General features: G+C 48.3%; 1 protein-coding gene across 2 annotated transcripts; it reads right to left on the reverse strand.

Moving 5' to 3' along the window:
• Positions 1-2,804: 2,804 nt before the first annotated feature.
• On the reverse strand, positions 2,805-24,840 carry MGST3 (microsomal glutathione S-transferase 3). 2 transcript variants are annotated; one of them, XM_059413395.1, is made up of 7 exons: positions 24,731-24,758; positions 24,009-24,071; positions 8,567-8,690; positions 6,345-6,418; positions 5,755-5,812; positions 3,749-3,821; positions 2,805-3,058 (listed from the first exon to the last, which is right to left on the reverse strand). In XM_059413395.1, the coding sequence occupies exons 3-7, from the start codon at positions 8,681-8,683 to the stop codon at positions 2,922-2,924; spliced, it is 459 nt and encodes a 152-aa protein (XP_059269378.1). In that variant the 5' UTR covers positions 8,684-8,690; positions 24,009-24,071; positions 24,731-24,758; the 3' UTR covers positions 2,805-2,921. The 2 variants fall into 2 exon arrangements, with proteins under 2 accessions (XP_059269378.1, XP_059269377.1); XM_059413394.1 differs by lacking the exon at positions 24,009-24,071 and having other exon boundaries at positions 24,731-24,840.
• Between the last annotated feature and the right edge of the window lie 4 nt (positions 24,841-24,844).

A 24,844-nucleotide genomic window follows, 5' to 3' on the forward strand; every position in this document is an offset into this window, starting at 1 on the left:
TTTGTCCTTTGCACTCGGGACACAAGGCTGGGCTTCCGTGGCTGTCATGAATGCTGTGGCCCCGGGGAACTTGAGGCTCCATGTCCTTCCCTGTCCTGACACACACTGCCTGTCTTTGCAGAGCCGTCAGGCCATGGGAACTTCTCAGCCTGTCGTGGGGGTCCTCGTCCTAGGGAAACAGTTTATGTGTATGAGCTGCGGGAGTCAGGTTGTCCAGAGACACAGCGGAGTAGAAAAGGGAGCAGGCAGGTGGATGTAAGGGAAGATCTATTAGATTTATTAGAAGAATCGGCTCACGTGATCATGGAGGCTGAGAAGGCCCCCCATCTGCCATCTGCAGACCCGTGAAAGCGGGGCCTGTGATCCAGTCCGAGTCTGAAGGCCTAACGACCAAGGGGGTGGAGGGTCTAAGTCCACGTCCCGAGGCCCGAGAACCGAGAACCGGGCACACTGGCGTCCGAGGGCAGAAAACAATGGGTGTCCCAGCTCAAGTAGAAATCAAATTCCCCCTTTCTCCATCTTTTTTGCTCTGTCTGGGTCCCGAACAGATTGGGTGATGCCCACCCACACTGGGGAGAGACATCTGCTTCCCTCAGTTCACCAATTGCTGGTAACTTCTGGAAACCCCCTCCCGGGCAAACCCTGGAGAAGGGGCTCTTTAGAGCCCAAGAGGTTAGTCAGGTTCCCTGGTTGCTGCCTCCTGATGCATGAAGCTTCACCAGCAGGGGGCGCCCGTGCTTCCCACTGTGTGCTGGCATGCAAAGTGCCTGTGCTGTGGTTTGATCTCAAGAACTTTCTGTGGGAAGTGCTATCATTATCCCCATCCAGCCAGGTGAACTGAGGCTAAGGGAGGCTAATAAATCTGTCCCCAGGGCACACAGCTCCCTGCTGCGGGGTCCTCTGCGGTGCAATGTGGAGTAATTAGACCCGAATGGTTCTCTGTCTCCTACAGCAAAGGCCAGAATCTGTTTCTCCACAGAAATAAACCGACTCTGGGACATACAGTGCTAGACGAGCAGTGAGGGGCAGTACTTACACCAAAAAAATTTTTTTTTCTCCATGAGACAAAGGAATTGAACAGAAAGTAGCTGTTACTCTCCGCAGCAGAGATGTACACAGTGGATTCAGGCACCCTGGGTGGGGCACCTGGGGAAGTGGAAAGGCCGAGCTCTGGGCTCCCCGCTTCAATCACAGCATCATTTCCCGTGGTGGGGTTCCCTATAAAACTTCATTGGAGCCCATTCCACAAGAGCAAAATGACAAAGACGGATCACATGACTTTACATCCCGTCCAGACTTGCAACAAAGGTGAAAACAGCCCTTCGTGCCCAGGCCACCCCCGTGCTGCTCCCCTGGTGCCCAACTGTGTGATGCGAAAGGAAACCACAAGTTCTCTCATCCGAGGTGCGCTGCTTACGAAAAAATAAACACGAGAAACAAAAACCAAAAAAAACGAAACCATAACCCTAGCCTGTTATAAAGTCAATTTTTCTCAAGTCTGGACCACAAATACCACTCATCATCACCATCATTTATTATAAAGGACATTTTAATATAAAAAGGATGCAAGTTAGAGCTTTATGAAAACAGCCCTCACTTTCCTCCTTTTGCTCCATGCTGGGGAAGATGTCCCAGCCACAGCAAGAGTGTACACTGCTAGCCTCTGGGCGGTCAGGCGGCCACGGCCGACGAGTCCAGTCCCTGAGCAGAGCACTCCAGCCTCAGGTGATGGAGGAGCAGAGTGGAAAACGCATGGATTTGAGAGCCGGGCCTGGGTGCAGACCCCATCTCTAATCCTCACGGGTCAGAGAGGCCTTGAAAGGTGATGAGAGCAATTACAGAACTGAGTTTTACTTACATTTTATTTGTCTGAATGTAAACAGCGTATGTGGCTTGTGGCTATAGTACTGAGCAGCACAGGTATAGACGCTACCCCTCCGTGAATTGAGTTCACAGCCACATTCCGTCGGGGGCAGCCCTCATTCTGCCAGCCAGCAGCCTCCTCCAAGTCAACCGAACCTGTTTGGTTTTCCCCATTTTGTGCTGACGGTGTCCTTCCTTGTTTCGACCTACACTATTGGGTCTTTGTGTCTCTGTGAAGTTTCATAAAATTAGTCTATAACTTGAGCTTTTAAGCAATAGAAGCAATCTTTAAAAATTTTTATTTATTTACTTATTTATTTAGAGAGTGGGGCGGTGGACAGAGGGAAAGAAAGAGAAGCTTAAGCAGGCTCCATGCCTAGCACGGAGCCCGATGTGGAGACGGACCTCATGACTGAGATCGTGACCTGAGCCAGGATAGGAGTCGGACACTTAACGGACTGAGCCACCCAGGTGCTGCAGTAGAAGCAATCTTTAATAGAAATTTTCAAAATGGGCTTCTGGGTGCTCAGACGGTGGCACCTGCCTTCAGTCCAGGTCATGATCTCCAGGTCCTGGGATCAAGCCCCACGTCTGGCTCCCAGCTCAGCGGGGAGTCTGCTTCTCCCCGTTTGTGCTCTCTCTCTCAAATGAATAAAATCTTAAATAAATAAATAATCCTTGTTACCGTAGGTGTTAACTGTAAGTGTAAGATATTCTTATATCCCAACTCAGGCTGACAGACTTTCCTTCCTTGGGCCCCAATTTTTCACGGCTGTGGCATGACTATGAACACACTACCACAACCGGATGTTTCCCCAGCTTCACCTCAGTAAACATCTGTGGCAGGGTGAGGAGGGGGCTTAGTACCCACCACCTCTCCCATCCAGTAGAACAGGCTACTTCTCCTAGAAGGAGACTCAAAAGAAATCAGCAGAGTCAGGTTTAGGTATGAGGCTAAGGCCAGGTAAGTTTTTATTATATTTAGAAAAAAAAAAAGTCACTGACAATAAAAGTTAAGTCACTCAAAACGAATGAGTTTTTGAAGACCCTGTAGTTCTTCAATGGCAGCATTTGGACCCACCGCCCAAGCCGGTCTTAACCCAACCGAGGTGCTGGAAGGCAGAGCACACGGTTGTGCCCATGAGGCCAATGAGGGCTATGGAGCCCACGACCCCGCGACTCCGCTTGCTGGGCTCTGAAACAGGAGAGAGAACAGAGGTGACTGGAGGTGCCAGACAGAGGACAATGCCGTCAACACCCACCAGCCATTCTAGCAAGGCATCGGGGGTCGCGCGTCAGACCATCTGGTCCTAAGAGGTCAACCAACGCCTGGCCTCAGTGGCCAGTAAGTCAGCTATGGCGTGCCAAGAAATGTGTCCCCAGAGTCTTCTCTGGACCCTCAGAGAACTGGGGATAATAATTAGAACAACTGTGCTCCAGGACCTCTGGGGGTGTCCCCACTTTCAAGAGGTAAGTAGAGTCAAGAGTCTCTCCCTGTTCTCTCTAGGGGAACCATTTATCGTAGTGAATTAGCAGCGGGGGCTCTGGGGTCGGGCTGCCTGGGTTTAAATCCTGGCTTCCCAGTTTACACGAGTAGCTCTGAGCCTCCGTTTTCCATCTATAGCACAGGACACACTATCTGCATCACAGAAATGCTAGCAGGTTAAACAGCATCCACCGGATCTCAGAGCAGCAACGGACACACACGAAGTGCTCAGTACAAATAGGTTTTGTTACTTTTCAAAGGTTAGTAAGAAGGAAGATACCAGAGCTTCCCCCTAAACACCGAAGTACGTCTCCTTTTCTTAAAGCCCCGCTAAGAAGAAAAATACAGTGGCATGGGATTTTTAATTTGTTTCCTTGGCAGATGTCGTGATGTACTCACCTCCTGTGTAATAACCATAAGCATAAAGAACTCGTCCAACAATCCAGGCCAAGCCCAGGCCAGAAGCTACACGCTGCAAGAGAAGGGCTGGATCAGTATCAGCACTGGAGAAACATTAACATCTAAGGCTGAAGACACAATGCTCTCCCAAAACTTCCGTGGATATGGTAAAACACTCCCCCAACAAAGTTAGGGTAGAGGCATGTTCTTTGTCTCAGGAAAATCAAAGATCTGTGATTCTTCTATGAACTGCTTGTGGATGGGGAAGGTGAGGGCTGACCTTCCTGGTGGATGGGGTGGAAGGAACCTTCTGGCTTGCCCTGGGGACTGAGGTGTGGACATATGAGAGAGGGAGAGGCAGGCCGGGGGTGGGGCATGAAGGGTAAGCCCCAAGAGGACCCTGACCCCAAGGCAGGACTGACGGAGAAGCCTGGCTGTCTCCATGGGCCTGCCACTGCTTCTCTGAGGCTCCCCCGTCACTGTCCCCCAGAAGGGGTCAGAGCAGGCTGTGCTGCGGCCCGCACTTGGGCTGAGGGCTCCGCTAGAAAAAGTGGGCAGAGCGTGTCCTGTTGTCATCCCAGAACATGTGGTCTTGGAGGCAGACGTCTCCCCCTTCCATGGCCCTTGAGAAGAGAGAGTAAAACTCACGTAAGATGACTAGTCCTACGTGAGCGCCATCCTGGGGTGACCGTCTGGTCAAAACCAGTCAGGACAGACTGGGAGGGGGAGCGGGCACATGAAACGTTGCACACCAGTCTTCATGTGCCTTCACCATTCATCAGTGGCTTCCCAAGGGGTAAGGTTAGTGCTTTAGGATTTGTTTAGTTGATCTGGGGTAAGGTTAATGATCAGGTGTGTGAAACCACCGAAAATAAAAATCCCGGGCCCCTAAGTCACTATGGGCAACCTGCCAGGCCCTGCTTGGCCGTAATGTTGCACAGTTACCACCAGATGTCCCCAGAGTAGTTCTTTGAGTCTTAGAGCCCTAAGTGCAGGAATGGAGTCTAGGGCAGACAGACTGGGAAGGGGATAGGGGTGGACATGGGGATGCCTCACTAGAGGGACTGGCTTGTCGTGCTTTATTTCGGTAAGGTACACCGCACACCACACTCCAGCCACGAGCCGTCACGGCCTACAAGGCCCTGTGGTCTGCTCCCCACGGAAGCCGTGCCGCCCCACTCACTGTTCACCAGACAGACTGGACGGGCTCTGGCTTCAGGGCCTTGCTCTCGCGCTTTGCCCAAAGACATCTACCACCCGCGACACCTGCTCCCTACCCTTCTGTAACTTTTGCCTCATTGTCACCTTGGCAGCTGCCACAGTCCTCACCTGACGTCCTCACTCACAGCGGTCTCCCGATCTGGAACTCCATTCCCTCCCGCCTGCTGGGTTTTCCTCCGTGGCACGCATCGCCTTGTGGCGAACTGCATCATGTACTTGTGTGCTAGAGTCAATGACCCTGAGTAAGAGTTAACCCGGTGTCTGGGTCTGTTTGGTTCACCGCTGTGACCTCAGGTGACCCATCAATGCCTGACTATGACAAAGGAGAAAATCACGGACATGAACCCTGCAGGATCAGACCTGGGTTCAAATTCTTCTATTTTCTACGTGGCTATTTGCCCCTGGGATGGTTATATAGTATCCAAGAGGCTTCTCCTGATCTATTAAAAAAAATGGGGAAGGTTCTATATGCCTTAAAGAACTTTTTAGCAAGAATGAAATTCTTCTTAATGGGCACTGAAGATGTTCATTCAATATCCACTTCCTGCGTTCCTCCCTAATAGTTCAGAGAACTAAGTCCAAACAGACGGGCGCCTGGGTGGCTTAGTCAGTTAAGGGTCTGCCTTTGGCTTGGGTTTTGATCCCAGGACGCTGGGATCCAGTCCCATGTCGGGCTCCTTGGTCAGCGGTTCCCCCTGACTCCCTACCCCCCACCTTATGCACATACTCTCTAATAAAATCTTTTAAAAAATCCAAATAGATGAAAACTCCTTGGGAAAACTTACCGGGTGGTAAACACCTCCAACAGCTAGGAAAAATAAGAAGGGAGAATACACTTCCAGCCTGGAATAGACAGAGACCGTTTTGTAAGAAGTGCCCATCTGACGTGTGCCCGTACCCCTTAGGCTCTTATTTGCTGAGTCAGACACTGGAGAGTAAAACTGAACGCTGAGGGCAGGGAGAGGCCCTACCACTAGGATCCACCCTCTTTCCTCCTGCGTGGGAGCCAAAGTCCACAGCTCTGAATACTCTAACGAGGAAGGTGGTGGCTAATGCCAGCGGATTTCCTTCCAGAGCTCACAGCCACTCCCTCCCCAGGGCTGGGAGATTCAATCTCAGCCTAGACAGGAAGCCTGGCGAATGCTGCTGAAGGCCAATGCAACTTGAAAGACATTTTTGAAGGATTATCCAGAACCCCACTCTTCTAACAACTCTGAATATTCAGTCTGTCCACAGACATATTTTCTAAGACTCTTTTAGCTCCCGATCATCATCCCAGCTGCTACTCAGTGAACAGGAGGACCAAAAGCCGAGGTGCTGGACAGAGGACACAACACTGCAGACCTCCCCAGGGGTGTGCGGGGCCGACACTCACGTGTTCTGGTGGGCGCGCTGAATGCAGTTGAAAAGGTGCCCATTCTCAGGGTCCGTGCTGTACATGGTGGGATACTGTGAGGACAAGATACCGTGGATCGAATGGTCAAGAGCAGCAGCATTGAGTGTTGAGTTACAGCCAAACTCCAAGATCATCTATCCTCAAGCAACTTCTACTTTACCCTTGACAGGTGATCACTTTCTGCCTGACACTTGCAGTGGGGTCTCAACTCTCAGAAGCAGATTCAATATATTTCTGTTAATATCCAGTCCTACGAATGTATGTCTGTGCCACAGTCACACAAGGGAGGGAGGCAGCTTGAGCCAGACTCCCTGCCCTTGACATTGTGTCGTGACTGTTGGATTCCCCACACAGCACAAAGACACCCCAGGGGAACATCTCCTTCCCACGAGCTATCAGATACTGCAACCTTCTAAGATTTTCTTTAATGGGAGAACAGAAATTGAGTGTGAGAACTTTAATGGATGTGTCCATTAAAAAAAAAAAAAAAGGAAAATCCATAGGAAAACTTAAAAAGAAGCTCTAGTCAGAGTCTAACAATAAGTTGCTGAACAGAAGCAGACATTTGAGTTTGCTCACCAGGGACAACCCCAGTAATTAGCCTTTTTAGATCAGCAGGAACGAAAGGAAGCATTTCATAGACCTCCTTCTTAGGTCTACCGTCTAAGCCCAGGCTAACCTCAGCCCCACACGTTTCTTCACTTGGGAAACAATCACCTTACAACACCATTTTTAAAGTGGCACATGAGGAAGACTTACCACTTAACTCTATTTAGTTACTTTGTATTACTTATGTTTAAAAATCCAAGTATAATTGACACACATGAGTTTCGTGTAACGTAATGATTTGATGTATGTGTGTGTGGTGGAGTGATCACAGTAAGTCTAGGTACCACAGTTGCAGCGTTTTCTTTTGATGAGAGCATTTAATATTTGCTCTTAGCAACTTTCAAATATATAATGGAGAATTATTCATTATGGCTGCCATGCTGTACCTTGTAGCTCTTGTTTTTTTAGATTCCCCATGTAAGTGAGGTCATGAAATCTAGGTCTTTCACTGATTTATATCACTTAGGATGAGGCCCTCAAAGTCCATCAATGTTGTCACAAATGGCAAGATTTCATTCTTTTCTATGGCTGAGTAATATATATATATAATGTGTGTGTGTATATATATATATAACACATATATATGTACATAAATACGTATATGCACATGTGCGCGCACGCGTGCGCTCGCACACACACACACACACATCTTTATCCACTCATCCACTGATGGACACTTGGGTTACTTCCATGGCTTGGCTACCGTAAATAGTGCTGTTATGAACATGGGGTGCACAGATCTTCTTGAGTCAGTGTTTTCATTTTTTCTTTTTTTGGGGATAAATACCCAGAAGTGAAACTGTTGCATTATACTGTCGTTCTATTTTTAATTTTTTGAAGACCCTCCATTATTTTCCATAGTGGCTGCACCAATTTACATTCCCACCAACAGTGTGTTCCCTTTTCTCCCCCTTCGACAGCTTTGGCTATTTCTTCTCGTTTTGCTCATAGCCATTCCCCACCGGGCGTGAGGCAGCATCTCACTGTGGTTTGATTTGCATTTTCCCGATGATGAGTGACGGTGAGCACCCTTCCAGGTGCCTGCGGGCCGTCTGTATGTGGTCTTTAGAAAAATGGCTGTTTGGCTCCTTTGCCCAGTTTCTAAATTTCTAAATTCTAAAATTTTTTTAATTATTATTATATTTTTTTGCTATTGAGTTGTATGAATTACACATTTTGGAAATTAACCCCTTATCAGATGTATGATTCGCACAAATTCCTTCCATGCAGTAGGTGGCACTTTCCATTTTGTTGGCAATTTCCTTTGCTGTGCAGCAGCTTTCTGGTTTGATGTGGTCCTGCCTGTTTACCCTCGCTAGAAAATAACACTCTTCCTGGCACACAGCTCCAGCCAAAGGCCATACCGTTCTCACCCCAACACAGTTGGTCTTTCTACAAAGAGATCAAGTGAAAACAAGATGGAGACGGCTCCCCAGCAGGGCCCCCCATTTCCTGCCTTCTTCCTGCCTGAAAAGGGCAGGATTTCGAGTGGATGTGGTCCTCAGACTGCCACTGCTGGCCTCTGGCTTCTCACCTCTCCTTCCATGACTGAAAAGAAGTTCTTGCCTCAACAGATCTAGGATCCCACTCACCTCCACTTTGTACTTCTTTCGGGCCTTGGAAACGTTGATGGCTAGATGAGCTACCATTATGAAGCTGGCGGCACCGGTGAGAACCACAAAACCATATTCCTTAGAGAGGACAGCCATGCTGGCTCTGTGGAAAGGAGACGAGTTAGGATACCACCCAGCACCGCAGGCGCCCATCGCAGGAGGCCCGCAGCTCGGGGCTTCACTCCCTCTGAAGGTCTACCTACAGGTCAGAAAGCTGTGAGTAAACGTGATGCAGACGTCACTGTGTGTCACACAACAGACTCTTATGCAAGTATGCAATGTACATGCAGAAGAGCGTGTGATCATATCACGTGTTCTCTTCCAATGAAGCTGTACCACTGCGGTAGGCATTGCTGGAAGAGGACACAACTGCTGAAAAACCATAGTTTCACAAAAAAAAAAAAAGGTTAACAGGGTTAATAAAAATAATTTTTAAAAAAGGTTAATAAATCCCTTAATAAATGTAAAGGATTTATTAAATTTGAGAGAGAGGAGAGAGGTGGGGGGGCGAGGCAGGATATGAAACAATATACGGTGATTCCAAGTTTTTGCGAGTCTGTTGGCATGGGAGGGGGTCACTGAGGGCAGGCACCCTGGACTCCCTTTGATCCTGGGGCACACGCTGGTCTGGGAGAGGGCAGGAGAGCCAGTGGCAGGCGGAGCCCATCACACTGCTAAGAGACTGGGCTCTGGGCAGCTCCGGGGAGCCAGGTCCACTCCTCGCTTCAAAACTAGCCCCAGGACGTGATCTGACGCCTGCAACTTATCTGAAATGGATCAGGAAAGGACAATACAAACCAACAGAGCCAAGTGTTAACTATGGAAACCGGACAGTGGCTCTACGGATGGTAAATGTATGATCCTTCCAGCTTTTCTGTATATTCGAAAAATGTCATTATAAAATGGAGAACAAGCGAATCTTAGCATTTTTCAGGGTTCTACCATTTGAGCTATTTTAGTTACTGTTCTGCCCCAGAAGGAAAGGAAAGAGAAGAAACGGACTGGCCAGCAAGAAGAGAACTTGGCAGGTGGGAGGAGGCCCTCATCATCTCACGGTAGGATCAGTGCCGGCCGTCCAACTGCTCTGACTTTGGTCGGCAGACCACTGAGGCAGGCAGGACACGGAGCACAGCCAGGCTGATTCCCAAGATCCTCACCTGCCCAGGCACCGCGGGCCAGGCTGCCACAGGCCAGCAGCTCCTGCCTATGTTCTGCATCTGGTTTAAAACATCCACCCTCCTAACTCGCTCATTGCAATCTGTCCTCCAAGCCTAGGTGGGCTCCCCTGCCCCAGAGTGTTTCTGGTTGACCTCACCAACAACCCAGCAAAGATGGAATAACCCTATTTCCCAAAGAATACCCCGATGGTGAAGGCACATTGCTGGGTCCAAAACAGAAGGCACCAGAGCTGGGATTCACATTTAGATTCTAATCCAGTTCCAACGTTCGCTTTTAATCCCACTTGAAAACAGAGAGCTGCGCTGATGCTGGGGTCAAGCGCCTTTCTCAGTGTGGAATTTGGGGCCAGAAAGCAGCTCTGTTCTTCAAAAGTACTCTTCCATTAGGACTCAAAAGTGACATTTACTGCTGAAGTCCTAAAGTCTGCACTGCCACCCCTTCACCATCCATAATAATTCTCCCCAGTTTCTCCTTCTACATTCTTTACCCTGCACGGCATCCCAGGGGTGCTCAGCCCGCCTTGCTTGGGTTAGGGAAGGAGGGGACACACTGCAAAGGGTTATCGCCATGACTCAGCACAGGAACGCCTCCTGGACACTCTCTCCCCACCATCAGGTATGGCTGCAGAAAGCAAGCGGTCTCTGGCTGCCCTCCAAACCTTCCTGCCCTCATTCCCTTCTAGAATTAGTTGCTTCCTGAAATGCAGAAAATCAGCTCCAGGAGGTAGCAGTTACCGAGACAAAAATATAAGACGAATCCTGAACACCTCTTTGAAAATAGCAATGGGTGACCCTCCCAACCTATGTGATGTACTTGGGGCTGAATAGCATTTGGCTAGACAGGTCATTTAAAATGAAGCTGTCACTCACTCTGTCAGGACAGTCAATTAAGCATAGTTGGCTTAGGTCAGTATTTGCACGCCAAAAGAGTCCTGAAGTGAGAGCCCATTTCCAGACCCCAGTCTCCAGACAGGACGCCAGGCTCCCTGGCAGCATGGGGTCACCCGTGTTTGTGTAGCACTTTTCAGCCACTTTTACCCCCCCTCAAAAATCCCATTAGCTTCACTTCCCAGAGAAGGAAATGGAGGCTCAAGCAGAAGAAAGCAGAACTAAGACCCAAGCGGGTTTTAGAATTCTTCCCCAAATACCCAGGCATGGCAAAATTTCATGGCTTAGTCACCGCCCTTGGTTTTCCTGGTTTGCACCACCTTGGGGTATGAGAAGCTAAGTGGCCAGACAGGTACCTCTTGAGTAGATCTTTCTGTTGCAGGCAATGAACACTCAGGTGACTGCTCAAAAAGTTACAATCTGAAATTAGTATTTACTACTGAGCTCCTCTCCCAAAGTGTGTATGTAATCTGGGATTCACACTCGAGTGAAAGCGACCCTCCTCCTCCCTTGCTCCAGTGATGGGTATTAGGGAAAAGCAATCTGGGTAGGGGCAAGCAGAACCAGAAGAACAAGTACCTTTCAAGGGCAGAGAATTTATAGTAAGGGGGACCCAGAGTCCAGTGCTAGAGTGGGTGGTTTGCAAAAGACTGCATAGCGAGCCGTGGGACAGCAAGTGTGCTCACATGGGGGCAAAGTGCCTACCTCCCTGAACCTCTCCCTGCAGGAGCCTGGACATACCTGCAAAGACGCTAGAACAAAGTCCAGGAAGCCAGCTGTAGGATGGGCAGCACAGCCCTCCATGACCCCCTGGTACTCCCGCCAAGTGAGGAGTCCTGCTTCAAACGCCAGAGCAGGGTGTGCTACCCAGCTCCCACAAGGGGTGACTGTGTTTAACATCCTGATGCCAAGCACAGAGTGTGCCTACAGACACCTGTGGAATAAACAAAGCACGCCACCGTGCCACCGCTCGATGCGGCTTTTGGGAATGACACCTCCAACCAACAGAATGTTTGTCACCTGGAACTAAGCCTCACATAGAGCAGGCGCCTAAGGAATTTAAGTTCCCTTTTGTTCTCCTTAAAAGTATCTACTAAAACCTCTGAAGCAGAGAAAGACAAGGTCAGGACACGAAAAAAGCTCTGTCACTATCGCTGTTGAAAACATAAATCCAACAGGGACTGGAAAATGGTTCAGGTTTGTCCTTTCACAAACTCAGTCCGAGTTCCCCCCACTCTCCCCAAAATTCCCATCACCGGCTGAGTCCTTCTGTTCTGAGGAATGCAGGGCAAAGACATGGATGCTCCCACCCCTTAAAGATTGGCCTTTGTGGGTTCGGGTGCAGGTGTGCACACTGGTTAAGAGGAGGCAGTGCAGTTGACAGAGGCCCAGCCCTGGCAGCCTCAGCCACAGCCACGCCCGAGGCTGTCCCAGCCCTGGAGCTGGCAGATAGCTTCTCTGGGGCACAGGCTTCCGCACCTCTGGCATGGGCGCTCCCCGCGCTGCACTTCACACTTTGTTGATTACATACCTGCTCTGCTCACCAGCAACCCTTCCAGCGACCCAAGAGGATAAGGTGCTCTTGGGGGTGGGAGCTCTGCCCTAGACCTGGGTCTTGGACATGGTGCCAGATGCACAGCATGTGGCCTAACAGCCCCTTGGGAGCTCAGTTTCCAAAGCAGGTCTAGAGTCCTCTGCAACCCGCCTGGCTGTACAATGGCGTTTGTTAATCATCACCCTGTTTTCGAGGCTGGTTGCACTCCAGCTGTGTATATGAGAAGCTATAATCTGTATAAACAGGACAGAATTTAGGTGCCTATTTAAAAGTACCTCATCCGCACGATTACACAGTGGTGGGGAAGTGCAAAAGCGAACCCTCTGGAGAAGAGCCCGGCAGCGGGAATATTCTTTACATCTTTCATACCTTCTGATTCGTTAGTTCACTGGGAAGCTAGCTGGAGGCCATAATCAGACACTCAGATAGATTTGGTTCAAAGACATTCACCTAAGCACCATTTGTAACAGTAACAACAGCAATGGCACAATGACCAGGAAAAGAGGACTAATTAAAAAAACAAGTGCACCCATAAACAGAATAGTGTATAACCACTAAAATGGCGTGCACATGATTAAAGGTGCTGAAATGGGCTTAACATAAAGCATGTTAGGTTAAAAAATTTCAAAAAGTGTATGTATATACAGAATAATCTTAGTTTTTTTCCCTAACAGGAGAAATTTTAAAAGAAAGTATCAAAATTATAAGCTTAATTATTCCCAGACAGGAAAACTGTAGACTTCCTTTGTACTTTCCTATAATTTCCACGATGAGCAGATACAGACCAAAAAGTCATATGGAAATGGCCTGACAACAGGAATTGAGAAATCAGAGAACTAGACAATACACGGCTATGGGACCAGTCATATGGGACTTCCAGCCTGAATCTCGTCACTCACTCAGGATGTTCTGGAATGACACTGAGCTCAGTACCCAGTTGCCACACTTCCTAGCTGTGTGTCCTTGGGGGAAATTCTTCACGTATTTCAGCGGCTTCAGCCTCCGTATCTGTCAAATGGAGACACTGGTGGTACCCACCTGCCCCTGCAGTTGTTGCGAGGAAGCCTTGGGGAGACTCGGGTATGGGGATGCTCTCAGCGCCCAGCATGACGACTGGCAGGTGCGGAACACTCAGCAGAAGTTTGGGATTAGGTTGTGTCATGTGTTAATGTGAACGGTCTCTGCCCTGATTCAATTATAAAAGGGGATGTTTGAACGAATGATAATCTACATTTAAGAATTTATTTAGGGGACGCCTGGGTGGCTCAGTTGGTTAAGCAGCTGCCTTCGGCTCAGGTCATGATCCCAGCGTCCTGGGATCGAGTCCCGCATCGGGCTCCTTGCTCAGCAGGGAGCCTGCTTCTCCCTCTGCCTCTGCCTGCCATTCTGTCTGCCTGTACTCGCTCTCTCTCCCTCTCTCTCTGACAAATAAATAAATAAAATCTTTAAAAAAAAAAAGAATTTATTTAGAATGGCTATTTTAACACAGCTAACTTATAACTATATATACTCACTTCTTTTTCTGAACTCCTAGCCAGCTGTGTTCAAGTATCCGAAAAGCAGGAGTGTTCAGGAGGAAGCAGGTTTCCAGCGTGGACCTCGGAAACTGGCACTGTGGCCAGAGAGGCCCGAGAGGGGAGGTGAGCATGTGTTCACCTGCTTCTTGCTTGTTCAAGTTTACTGAGCACCTGCTGTGCACCGCTCACTGGGGACCCCCATGTTGGAGATGAAGAGCCCAGACTTGGGTCCCTGCCCTCATGAGGCTCATGTTCTCCTGGGAGAAACAGGCAAACCAGCAACTTGAACACACACCCAGTTCCAGATCTTCCCCTTCAGCGCCATGATCAGGAGCTGGGGACCCATGTACCCTACAAAATGGAAGTGCATGTACTGGGAAAGGCAGAAACAGCACAGAAGGGTTTCTGTCTCCCCTCCCGTGCTTCAGTTACCTGTTCCCCAGCCGGCCGTCTGGAGATGAGTCACAATTGTTCAGCTGAAAGGATATTAAGTTGAAGGTTTAAAAGAAACTAGATTTTGTATTTCATTTCCTATCACTTATTTAAGAGTAGAGGTCCTTTTGGAAATGTTTTTACTCCTAGACTTGAATACTGTTTTATGATTTGTCTTCTCCTATGCAGAGATCCACAGGTATAGAGACAGCAGGATATGAGACTCATGTTCTGGAGTCAGATGGGTTTGTGTTTAGATGCTCGCTGCCTCTGTGAGTTTGGGAATGTCATCTAATTTCTCTACAGAACAGGAGAATACTAACTACTTATTTCACAGGATGATTTGAGGAATTAAGGAAATAAACTAGGGGTGCCTGGGTGGTCAGAAAAACATCTGGTTTGGGCTCAGTTCGTGATCTCAGGGTCGTGAGATCGAACCCCACGTCGGGCTCTGTGCACAGCATGGAGTCTGCTTGGGACTCTCTCTCTAACCCTCTGCTCTTCCTCCCACATGCTCTTTTTCTCTCTAAAATAAATAAATCTTAAAAAAAAAAACACAAAGGAAATAAACTAGATAAGCTTCTGGTATGAACAACTTAATACATGCTGGCCCAAATATGAAGGCATATTGTAAACACTGGTAAGTGTGTGTCTCTGCCCACATAGGTCATACTTCCTAAATAAGGAGACACTGGTTTTCCTACAAATCAGTAAGGTGCTCTGACTCAGAAATTAGGTCTGACTCTGTTGGCAACAGATTCAAATTCAGCAAAACGCTGGTCGACTTAGATTCCCAGTGTGGGCAGCATACAGTGTCTAGGGAGAATTAGTTTTCTAGTGTGGACAGCACAATGTACCTAAGAACACTAATTTACTCATTCAACCACAACATGAAAATGCTTACTGTATGCCAGGCATCTGCTGAGGGGTGGGGGACACAGCAGTGGACAGGATGGGGTCCCCATCCTTAAGTCATCGACATTCGAATGAGGATAGAAGTCTGATAAGAAATACGCCAAGGCGTTCGCTCACACTCAACAGCAATCGTACAGCCATATAAATGTCAAAGAAATGTATTATATATTTAAACCCACATGGTACCATATGTCAATTATATCTCAATTAAGACTGGGAAGACTTGGCTGCAGCGACATTCACACCCCCACACAAACGGCACTCAACATTCCGGGCAGAGAATATTCAGGTCAGAGTTCACGCCAAGTGCCAAGGCCCCAGGGAAGGAGAAGCCTGGCACACTCGTGGGACAGAAAGGCGGCTGGTGTGGCCAGCCCTCCCGCCACCCCCGCAGATGGGGGGAGCACTAGGAGACAGGATCCAGATCATGAGAGGGGCTTTTACCCACCACGGAACAGTCAGTACTTGCTGCTTCTCCCCCCAGGGACTAAGAAGAGGGGAAGGGAGGAGGCAAAAGTGCAAGACTTTTGTGTGTTAGTAGCAGAAATGTTCACTTCCCAAAGGGCAAGGTGTACAACCAAGCAAGCAGCCCCACGGTTAGCCAAGATGGCCCTGGGGGAGGACTCAGCTCTTCCACATGGAAAGAGCTTCCAAGGCACGAAGAATGGGACCAGTACCGACCCCAAATGGAAGGAAGGAAGAGCTCCAAAGAGGAACCAATGGACACCTGCGCCAAGATGCATGAACAGACCAAGATGTGTTCTTGGCTTTGGTGAGGGCGACCCTTGGACAGCCGGGTTTTAGGGGAAGGGGAGAAGGTGGGAGCCCCTGTGCTGAGGGTTAAGAAACAAGTGCCGCAGGACATCGCGGGCAGCTCCGCCTCCTGTATCCGTTCCGCTGGCCCATCCTGCCCATGCTTGGTCCAGTGCCAGGTCCTACCCCTTCCTCCACCACGCCTGTACTCTGCACTGACCCGCGTGGGCTGCAGGCGTGCGCCTGAATGTGCACATGTGTTCCAGGCTGCTCGCTTAGCTATTCCCACACATACTTGAACGAACACTGATCGATGGAAATAGTACACATTTCCGACCATGCTAGGGGAAGAGAACGTCTCCTGCTTACATTTTCTTTTCTTTTTTTTTTTTTTAAAAGATTTTATTTATTTATTTGACAGAGAGAGATCACAAGTAGGCAGAGATGCAGACAGAGAGAGAAGGAAGCAGGCTCCCTGCTGAGCAGAGAGCCCGACGCGGGACTCGATCCCAGGACCCTGAGATCATGACCTGAGCCGAAGGCAGCGGCTTAACCCACTGAGCCACCCAGGCGCCCTCCTGCTTACATTTTCTATAGTAACTTCCAGGAGGACAAAATCACAGTTCGGGGCTGTCCTATGTTGCACATCAATGGTTCTCAAACTTCAGCAGCATCAAGGTCAACTGTTAAAATGCACCCCATTCCCCAGAGTCTCTGATCCTTAGTGGGGCTTGGCAATCTGCATTTCTTTCCCTCTTTCTCTCTTCCTTCTTTCCTTCCTTTCTTTAAAGAGAGAATGACCCTTAAGCAGGCTCTACACCCAAACTAACTCCTCACGGAGTTTTCCAGCCCACGTGGCAGAAATAGCAAAATGGGAAATAGTATCTATCACCACTACATCCCGAACACATCCTAGAAGACCTACTACTTCTCCCCCGTCCGGCCCATGGGAGAGTTTACATCAATTAACAACTCCCCACGGCGATCCTGTGTGGTAGTTACTGTTCTCAACCCTATTTCACAGAGAAGAAAACTGAGGCAAAAGTAGTTCAGCCACTTGTCTAAGGCCCCACATCTAGTGAGTGCAAAGCTGAGGTCTCAACACAAGCCAACTGACCCCCGGGGTCTACCTCTTTGCTACCACACCCCCCTGTGAAGCGTTTGCCCCTTACCCAGGAGTTAGGTTACTCCTTCCCCCACAGTAGGGAGTGGTGAGGAGACACACCTTTGCAGAACTCCAGCTCCAGAGCAGGACCTGCGGTTTCTAGGCAGGGGCCAAGTGGAGGAACAGAGCAGGAGCACCAGAGCCCAGGGGAAGGGAGAGCCGGATCCATGGAATGCTTTACATACAGGATCGCGTCATCCGTGGAAGACAGTTTTACTTTTTCCTTTCCACTGGGAATGCCTTTACTTCTTTTTCCTTGCTAGATCACCCGGACCAGAACCAATATGGTGTTGAAAAGAAGTGACCAGAAAGGACATCTTTATCTTGATCCCCATCTTTGGGGGGAAGTATTCAGGCTTTTATCATTTAATATAATGTTAGCTGTGAGTTGTTTTTTTTTTTAATAGATGCCCTTTTGGAAAATACTTTAAAATGAATTACTTCTACATCATATTTTTTAAAACAGCAACACTTCTAATTGTAACTTTTTTTTAAAAAAAAAGATTTTTATTTATTTATTTGACAGAGATCACAAGTAGGCAGAGAGGCGGGCGGGGGTGGGGGAAGCAGGCTCCCTGCTGAGCAGAGAGCCCCATGCAGGGCTCAATCCCAGGACCCTGAGATCATGACCTGAGCTAAAGGCAGAGGCTTAATCCACTGAGCCACCCAGGCACCCCCTATGTGTAACTTTTTCTTTTTTTTTTAATCAGAGGGTTAAATAGCTGAAAATGATTTTTGGAAGACCTCACCATGGTAAGGAAAGAAAAGCAGTATTTTGAAGCAGGAGAGGTAGAGGACAGTGGGCAACAGACATGGGTTTCCAGGGGGAGACTGGGGCAACTATCTTCAGCCCAGCGGATTTTAAGAAAGCCCCAAGGCACCAGTGCCAAGTGCCCCCTTGAGAAGGGATCGAGCTCGGGCTTCATTGAGAAAACACGCTCCATTCCAGTGTCTGAGTTGGCAACACGGATTTTCATTAGGACATCTGCCTAAGGTAGTCCCCCTACCCCCGCCTCAAGAAATTTCACTGACAGGTTCTCTCTGAAAACATCCCACCATAGCGCTTAGGGGCGTTGCTTTGATTCCCTCCAATTCCTGCCTCTGCCACCACTTCCCCTATCTCACTGGGTAGGGGTTCCTTCAGTTCCAAGGACTACCCAGAACTCTTCCTGAGCCACATTCATCAGAACACCCCAGGGATGAAGCTTTCCTTCAGTATTTACTCAAGTCTCTCTCGGCTGCCAAAAGGAGCTCCCTAGGGTACAATCAACATTGCACAAACGGGAGTAAAAGGCAGGCTTCGTATCTGAGCACTTGCCTCCAACGATCACTTCTGAGCCATGAAATCACATCAATTTATCTTTTACTAAATGAAATCACTTAGATTATTTTTTATTGATTTCTTTTCAACATAACAGAATTCATTGTTTATGAACCACACCCAGTGCTCCATGCAACACGTGCCCTTAGTACCCACCACGTGGCTCCCCCAACCTCCCACCCCCCGCCCCTTCAAAACCCTCAGACTATTTTTCAGAGTCCATAGTCTCTCATGGTTCATCTCCCCTTCCAATTTCCCTCAATTCCCTTAAATATTTAAAATTTTTATTAACATATAATGTTTTATTAGCGCCAGAGGTACAGGTCTGTGAACAGTCAGGCTTACACACTTCACAGCACTCACCATAGCACATACCCTCCCCAACGTCCATAACCCAACCACCCTCTCCCTACCCCTCTCCCACTGGCAACTCTCTGTTTTGTGAGATTAAGAGTCTCTTATGGGTTTGTCTCCCTCCTGATCTCATCTTGTTTCATTTATTCTTTTCCTACCCCCCAAACCCACCACGTTGCATTTCCACTTCCTCATATCAGGGAGATCATATAATAGTTGTCTTTCTCCGACTGATTTATTTCGCTAAGCATAATACCCTCTGGTTCCATCCACGTCATCACAAAATGGCAAGATTTCATTTCTTTTGATGGCTGCATAGTATTCCATTGTGTATATATACCACATCTTCTTTATCCATTCATCTGTTGATGGACATCTAGGTTCTTTCCATAGTTTGGAATTTTTTTTTTAAGATTATATTTATTTATTTGACAGACAGAGATCACAAGTAGGCAGAGAGGCAGGCAGAGAGAGAGAGAGAGAGAGAGAGAGAGAGAGAGAGAAGCAGGCTCCCTGCTGAGCAGAGAGCCCAATGCGGGGCTCCATCCCAGACCCTGGGATCATGACCTGAGCCGAAGGCAGAGGCTTTAACCCACTGAGCCACCCAGGCATCCCTCAACTGGATTTTTTAAAGGAGAAAGGATTTCAGCTTTCAGCTCTCTCTTCGCCCTCAAATAAGCAGATAAAAGCCAAGCTGGACAGTGGTCACCCCCTACTTCCACCTGCAGGACTGTTCTCCTCAAACGGTCCTGCCATGTCTCAGCTGTGTCCCTTTTCACACCCCCAGCAATGGGACAATGAAAAACACTCACAGACTGACTTGGACCCATTCTCCCATGTTTCCTTAAAATTCTTATCTGGTTCCCTGTGCTAGTCATCTGACCTTCCTTATACACAGCTGCTTATTTTATGTGGCAAAACACACCATTCTCACGAGACTAACATAAGGATGGTCACTTAAAGGGCTGGTCTGATCAGTCTCAAATGGACTTCCGTGAGCCCCCAACATGGAAGGTGGTTCTGAGAACTGAGGTTGTGTCCGGTGTCTACTTAGCCTGCTCACGGCCCCCCAGGGCAGCTGCCCAGCCTCACTTCTGCCTCTAGCTGATTAGACAAATGAACAGTCCTCACAATCATCTCAGGTAAGATGACTTTCATGAACCCATGTAGAGCTCAAAGGAGAAATTTTATAGCCTGGAGGGAAGCCACACAAAAGTAATTCCCTGTTTCCATGATGGGAGAGAAAAAAGAATCACAGAATTTCTTTGTGTCCATCCTACATTTTCAAAATGCTAGTTCTGGCCACTTTTGTTTTGTTTTAAAGATTTTATTTATTTGGGAGAGAGAGAGAGTACGAGCAACCACGAATAGAGGAGAGGAAGAAGCAGACTCCCCACTGAGCAGGGAGCCCCATGCGGGACTCGATCCCAGGACCCCAGGATCATGACCTGAGCCAAAGGCAGACACTTAATGAGTGAGGCGCCCAGGCGCCCCCCATTCTGGCCACTTCTACATGAAACAGATAACGAGATCTGTCTGAGTGTAAAGTTTCACGGGACAGCTAGATTTTTTTAAAAAGTACGTGGACATTGAAGAGAAGGAATAATCACCCAGGTGCGGAAGAACAACTACTCTCCACCATTGCACTGTACATTTGGTAGGTATTTCTCCAAGGGCTAAAAGTGCAAGTTAGCTGAATAGGCACAGCATTATTTATGCTGCACTTGATCATGAACTCAGTGAGGCGGAACAGCCGAAGCAGGCCAGAGGGTGAACTTCCCCAGCACATTCTGTGATTCCTCATCGGTGTTCCCGGCAGAACACTTGGAAAGTAGAAGCTAATGATCAGAAGGGTAGGGAGTCTGTCTCTTTTAAGAGATAAATGTGTTATAATCCAAATGCATTCAGCTTTAAAGATTCTTTCTCCCTCTCCCTGTCCCTCCCGCTTGTGCTCTCAAAGAAAAAAAAAGAAATCAAGTTTCCCATGCGGTTTTAATTCCAACACTTCGGGGAACTGTCCGTGCTGCAAACAAACAATACCTAACTGTGTGCACTGGCTGGTGTGGGGGAGGGTGGGGAGGGCGGGGCCAGCATGATGCCCAAGTTCATGGGAATAGTTCTTCCTGAATGGAACAGAGTCTCCCCTAGAAAAAACTGGTAATTCAGCTCCTTAAGACTCTAGGAAGAGTAGACTGTAACAAGACAGAACAACTCCTTCGTTCTCCTTCTGGTGCGATGACAAACTTTCCCAAACAGGTTCTTGACATGAAAGGCTCTGTGGGGTGAGAGGTGTGTTGGCACCTCCCCTAGGAGTCCAGGGCCATGCTGGGCCATCTGGAGCAGGTGTCCCAGGGGATGTGATCCTGGCGACAGCCTGCAGGACGTTTCCTGTGGTCTGGAGGGACCCACCTCAGAGGGCAGGAGAAAGAATGGGGAGAAGCCATGGGGCGCAGAAGATAAAAATCACTTTAACAATTAATAATTCACTAAATGGAGCTGATCTGATACAATCAATGCCAGGCAAACCATTTTACCTAAATAGAGTGCCTACCTCAAGCCCGCACCTACTATCTTCAGTATCGCTTTGGGGAATGGTTTCTTCCCTGATTTATCCCCCACTCCCTGCCGGGCACCACATGAGGCAGTGAGATGTGCAAGGCTCCGATGGTCATCCAGGCTGAGAGCCAAGGTCCTAACCCCACGGAAGACACAGTGATGGGGAGCCAGACAACACAGGAGGACCATGAAACAGGGCCACAGCAGATTGAGAGAAGGGCTCTGAAGGACATCAAGTGATGGGGAAGAGAGACACAGGGCGAGTCAACAGCGAGGACACAGGAGCCAGGACAGGGCTTTGCTTGTGTAAGGAAGAGAAAGGACATCAGTGTGTCTGGAAGGGTAGAGACTAGAAGGGTATGTGCAGTGATACAGATTAGCGTGGTAGGAGAAATCAACTATTAGCGGTAATACCTATTATTAGCTTGTATTATTTAAATGTATGCTAAATACTATTCTAAGTAGCTGACCAGTATTAGCTGCTCAGAGCATACCTACTATATCGTATTACTTTTATTTTGCAGATGAGGAAAAGGTTAAGAGCATCCGAAAGGTTAAGTAATCTGCCCAAGGTCACACAGCCATCACAGAGGAAGCCTGGACTCACACACAGCCAGAGCTGCTGGGCTCCAGAGTCTATGCTTTCCACCCTCACCCTTACTGCCTCTTGATTGGAGTTCAAGTCTGACCACACCTGACTTCTTTTGGAACTTTTCTATCTCCCCAGACTCTCTCCTGAGCATGAACTATATTAATAGGAGTAGAGAGCTAATAATTAACTCCAAGTCTGTGACAGATTAAAGCCTGAGAACTTTCTAGTTGGAAGAAAGAAAAAAACTTGGAAGAGGTCCAAAAAGTAACTTATTTTTAAATTTCTTTTAATGAGTGTCAGCACTGCAGTATGACAAGAGGAAAAATGCTAGGAAGGAAAAACTTCCTCCAGTCTTTCGAGTGTGCAGGTTTGCAAGGAGCAAAGCAACACAGAAATTGGTATTTCTTTTCCCATCATGACTTCCACACAACCTGTGCCTTAACTGACATTACACAGAACTGAAGGTCATGGGGAAATTAAGCCCTGACTTCCACAAGAGGAAAATAAAAATCTCAAATGAGTCACAGTGACACCACTTGGATTTTCCATCCCAAGAAATGTGGGCAGACCATAGTTAATTCTCAGCAGCTGCTGAGTCCTCACAAGGGTATCGGACATTCTGGATAAATGAACCACGGAGCTGCCTGAAACAGGGTTAGTCTCTTTATGCCTGTCTGTATTTAGGATGAAGCTGAGCCAAAATCATTCACTTTGCTTTGGATGGGAATTAAAATACCATAAATTAAGGGGGAAAAAAAAAGAGTGAACTAAAGCACCAAAGTATTAGAAAACTGAGTTCAGTTAATGAACAGGTCAACGCTGGCAAGAACTCAGAGGGTCAACAGGGGGACTTAGAAGCCCAAACGATGAAATCCTTAAAAGTATTTGCAAATGTTATTTGGAAAGTACTGCAATTTTTCCCAGCTCCTCATTGATGTTTTTCTCCTCACAAGGGTTAAGTAGGTAGGTAGACACTGGAAGAGAGGGTGAGGGAAACAGGAATGCTTTTGTACACAGTAGTATCCTAGCTCATAACTGCTGAATCCTCCTTTTTCAGGAGGACTGCAAACTCATAAGTGGTATGGATGAATTCAACTGCAGAAACTGTAGCATTATGTAGATTCTTAAAAAAAAAAAACATTGCATAAAAATACTAAATGGCTCACGGTCAGTTGTAGTTGGCAACTGTATTCTGAATCCAGATTCAGAATATTTAAATATTAAATAGGGAATAATAGGTTTAAATACAGCTAACTGTGCAGCAGGCATTAAATTACATCTTGCTGGCTTGATTTGTCATCTACTTCATTGAAAACTGCTCCAGGGGCTTTTCAGCCTGTCTCTGGATAATAGGGTAAAACCCTTCTTTCTTGTACGTTCACTCCCTTTGCTGTCCTCCAAGTCAGGAAATTCCCTTTCATGACTGTCTCTTCAGGGCTCTAAGCCAACAAAAGGAAGTCTAAATTAGGGGGAAGACTGCCCTTCTCCAGTTTTGTTCCTTAATCCAAGGAAGCCCCTGGTGTACACTTTCTATAGCTGGCTACAGTGATCTTTCTAGTGTATCTGTTTTATATATAGTAACATCAGTTCAAGGAAAAAAAATTGCTTGACAAAGTTTTCTATTTCTGTAACACTGTGTCAGGACGGAAGCAAAACAACGCCTTCCCTGGGGTAAAAGTATTTCTTTGGATTAGAGGCTCATTTTACTGAACTTGGTTAAATTTAACTCTTGTGAGAATAAACATTTTGATCCCCTGACCAGGATACTATGCTCTTAGTACTGAGTTCACTGAATTAAAACATAGCCTGTAACTCTGACCGATAACCTTGGGTGCTTCCCACAAACTGCAGGCTCTTGGTGATCTACACATTTCCCAAGAGAAGCCCTTGCGGCAGCTCCCACGCACAGAGGACATCTCAAATCTGCAGCAATTCCACAGGACCACGCCTGGGTCCGCAGCACCTGCAAAAAGCCATCGGTCTGCAAAGCAGTGTCCTTCCCTCTAGGGCTCCCTTTCTCCAGTTGAGAGATTAAAGCCCCAACTGTCACTCCTTTCCAACCCACCCTCTTGTCTCATCTTTTCCTTTATCTCCTGTTCCACACTCACTTGTCCCTTAAGCTACAAAGTAGCTCCTAAACTCCTGGTCGGAAAGGAAAGTAACAGCAGAAGCCACAACTTAGGAGAATGACTCACCAATGAGTCTCCAGCCCCTTCCACCGCCCTGCAGCTGCCCCACCACATTGGCCCTGGGGCTCCCTGCAGTGACACAGATAAGGAGGAAAATTCTCTCAAATCCAAAGCAGAACCGTACGTTAAGAGTCCTCCTCCCTCGAGGAGTCTCCCGCTCTCCGGCAGAGGTAGGAAATGACCCACATACGGGTTTCAGTACAAACAGACAAACGTTTCTATGAGGCAGCAGGAAAACAAACACAATTCCCTGGGAGGTTCTCCCGGAGGGTTCCTAGCAACACATCCACATCCGCAGCAGGCATAGGGCTCCCAGGGCACTTGTTACCGATCGGGCCTGCACTGCCCCCTGCCCCAGCAGGCACTTAGCAAGGTCGGGTGGGCTCCGGGAGGCAGAAACAAGAAGCCGGGTCTGCACAACCCGGAGAGAGGAAGAGAGGAAAGGAAGGTACTTTAGTGTTGACCTTGAGAATCTCCCTGAGTTACAGAGAGCGAGGTGGACCCCATTTCAACGCCCCAAACCTACTCCATCAGGGGGAGGATGCAGGGCAGGTGCATCAGGGGGGCAAAGGGGATGGAAAGATAGATGGAAGTGTACAGACCAGAAAGGGGAAAGGGAGCGCATCCCTATTCAGCCCGGGATGGCAGAGGTAGGGGTGGTGCCTAGCGCTGGACCAGAAGCGCCCCGAGGCCCACGCTCCGCGTTGCCAGTAAGTGCGTGGACTTACCTGGATCACCTCCGCTCGATTGGTGCAGACCACAGCTCCGCAGTGAAGTGAGGGTGCCGCGCCCTTGGCCACCGGCGGGGCGGGGCGGGGCCCGAAGGCGGGCCCGCCCCCGCC

The sequence above is a fragment of the Mustela nigripes genome, chromosome 10 (assembly GCF_022355385.1).
Source record: "Mustela nigripes isolate SB6536 chromosome 10, MUSNIG.SB6536, whole genome shotgun sequence".
Lineage (NCBI taxonomy): Eukaryota > Metazoa > Chordata > Mammalia > Carnivora > Mustelidae > Mustela > Mustela nigripes.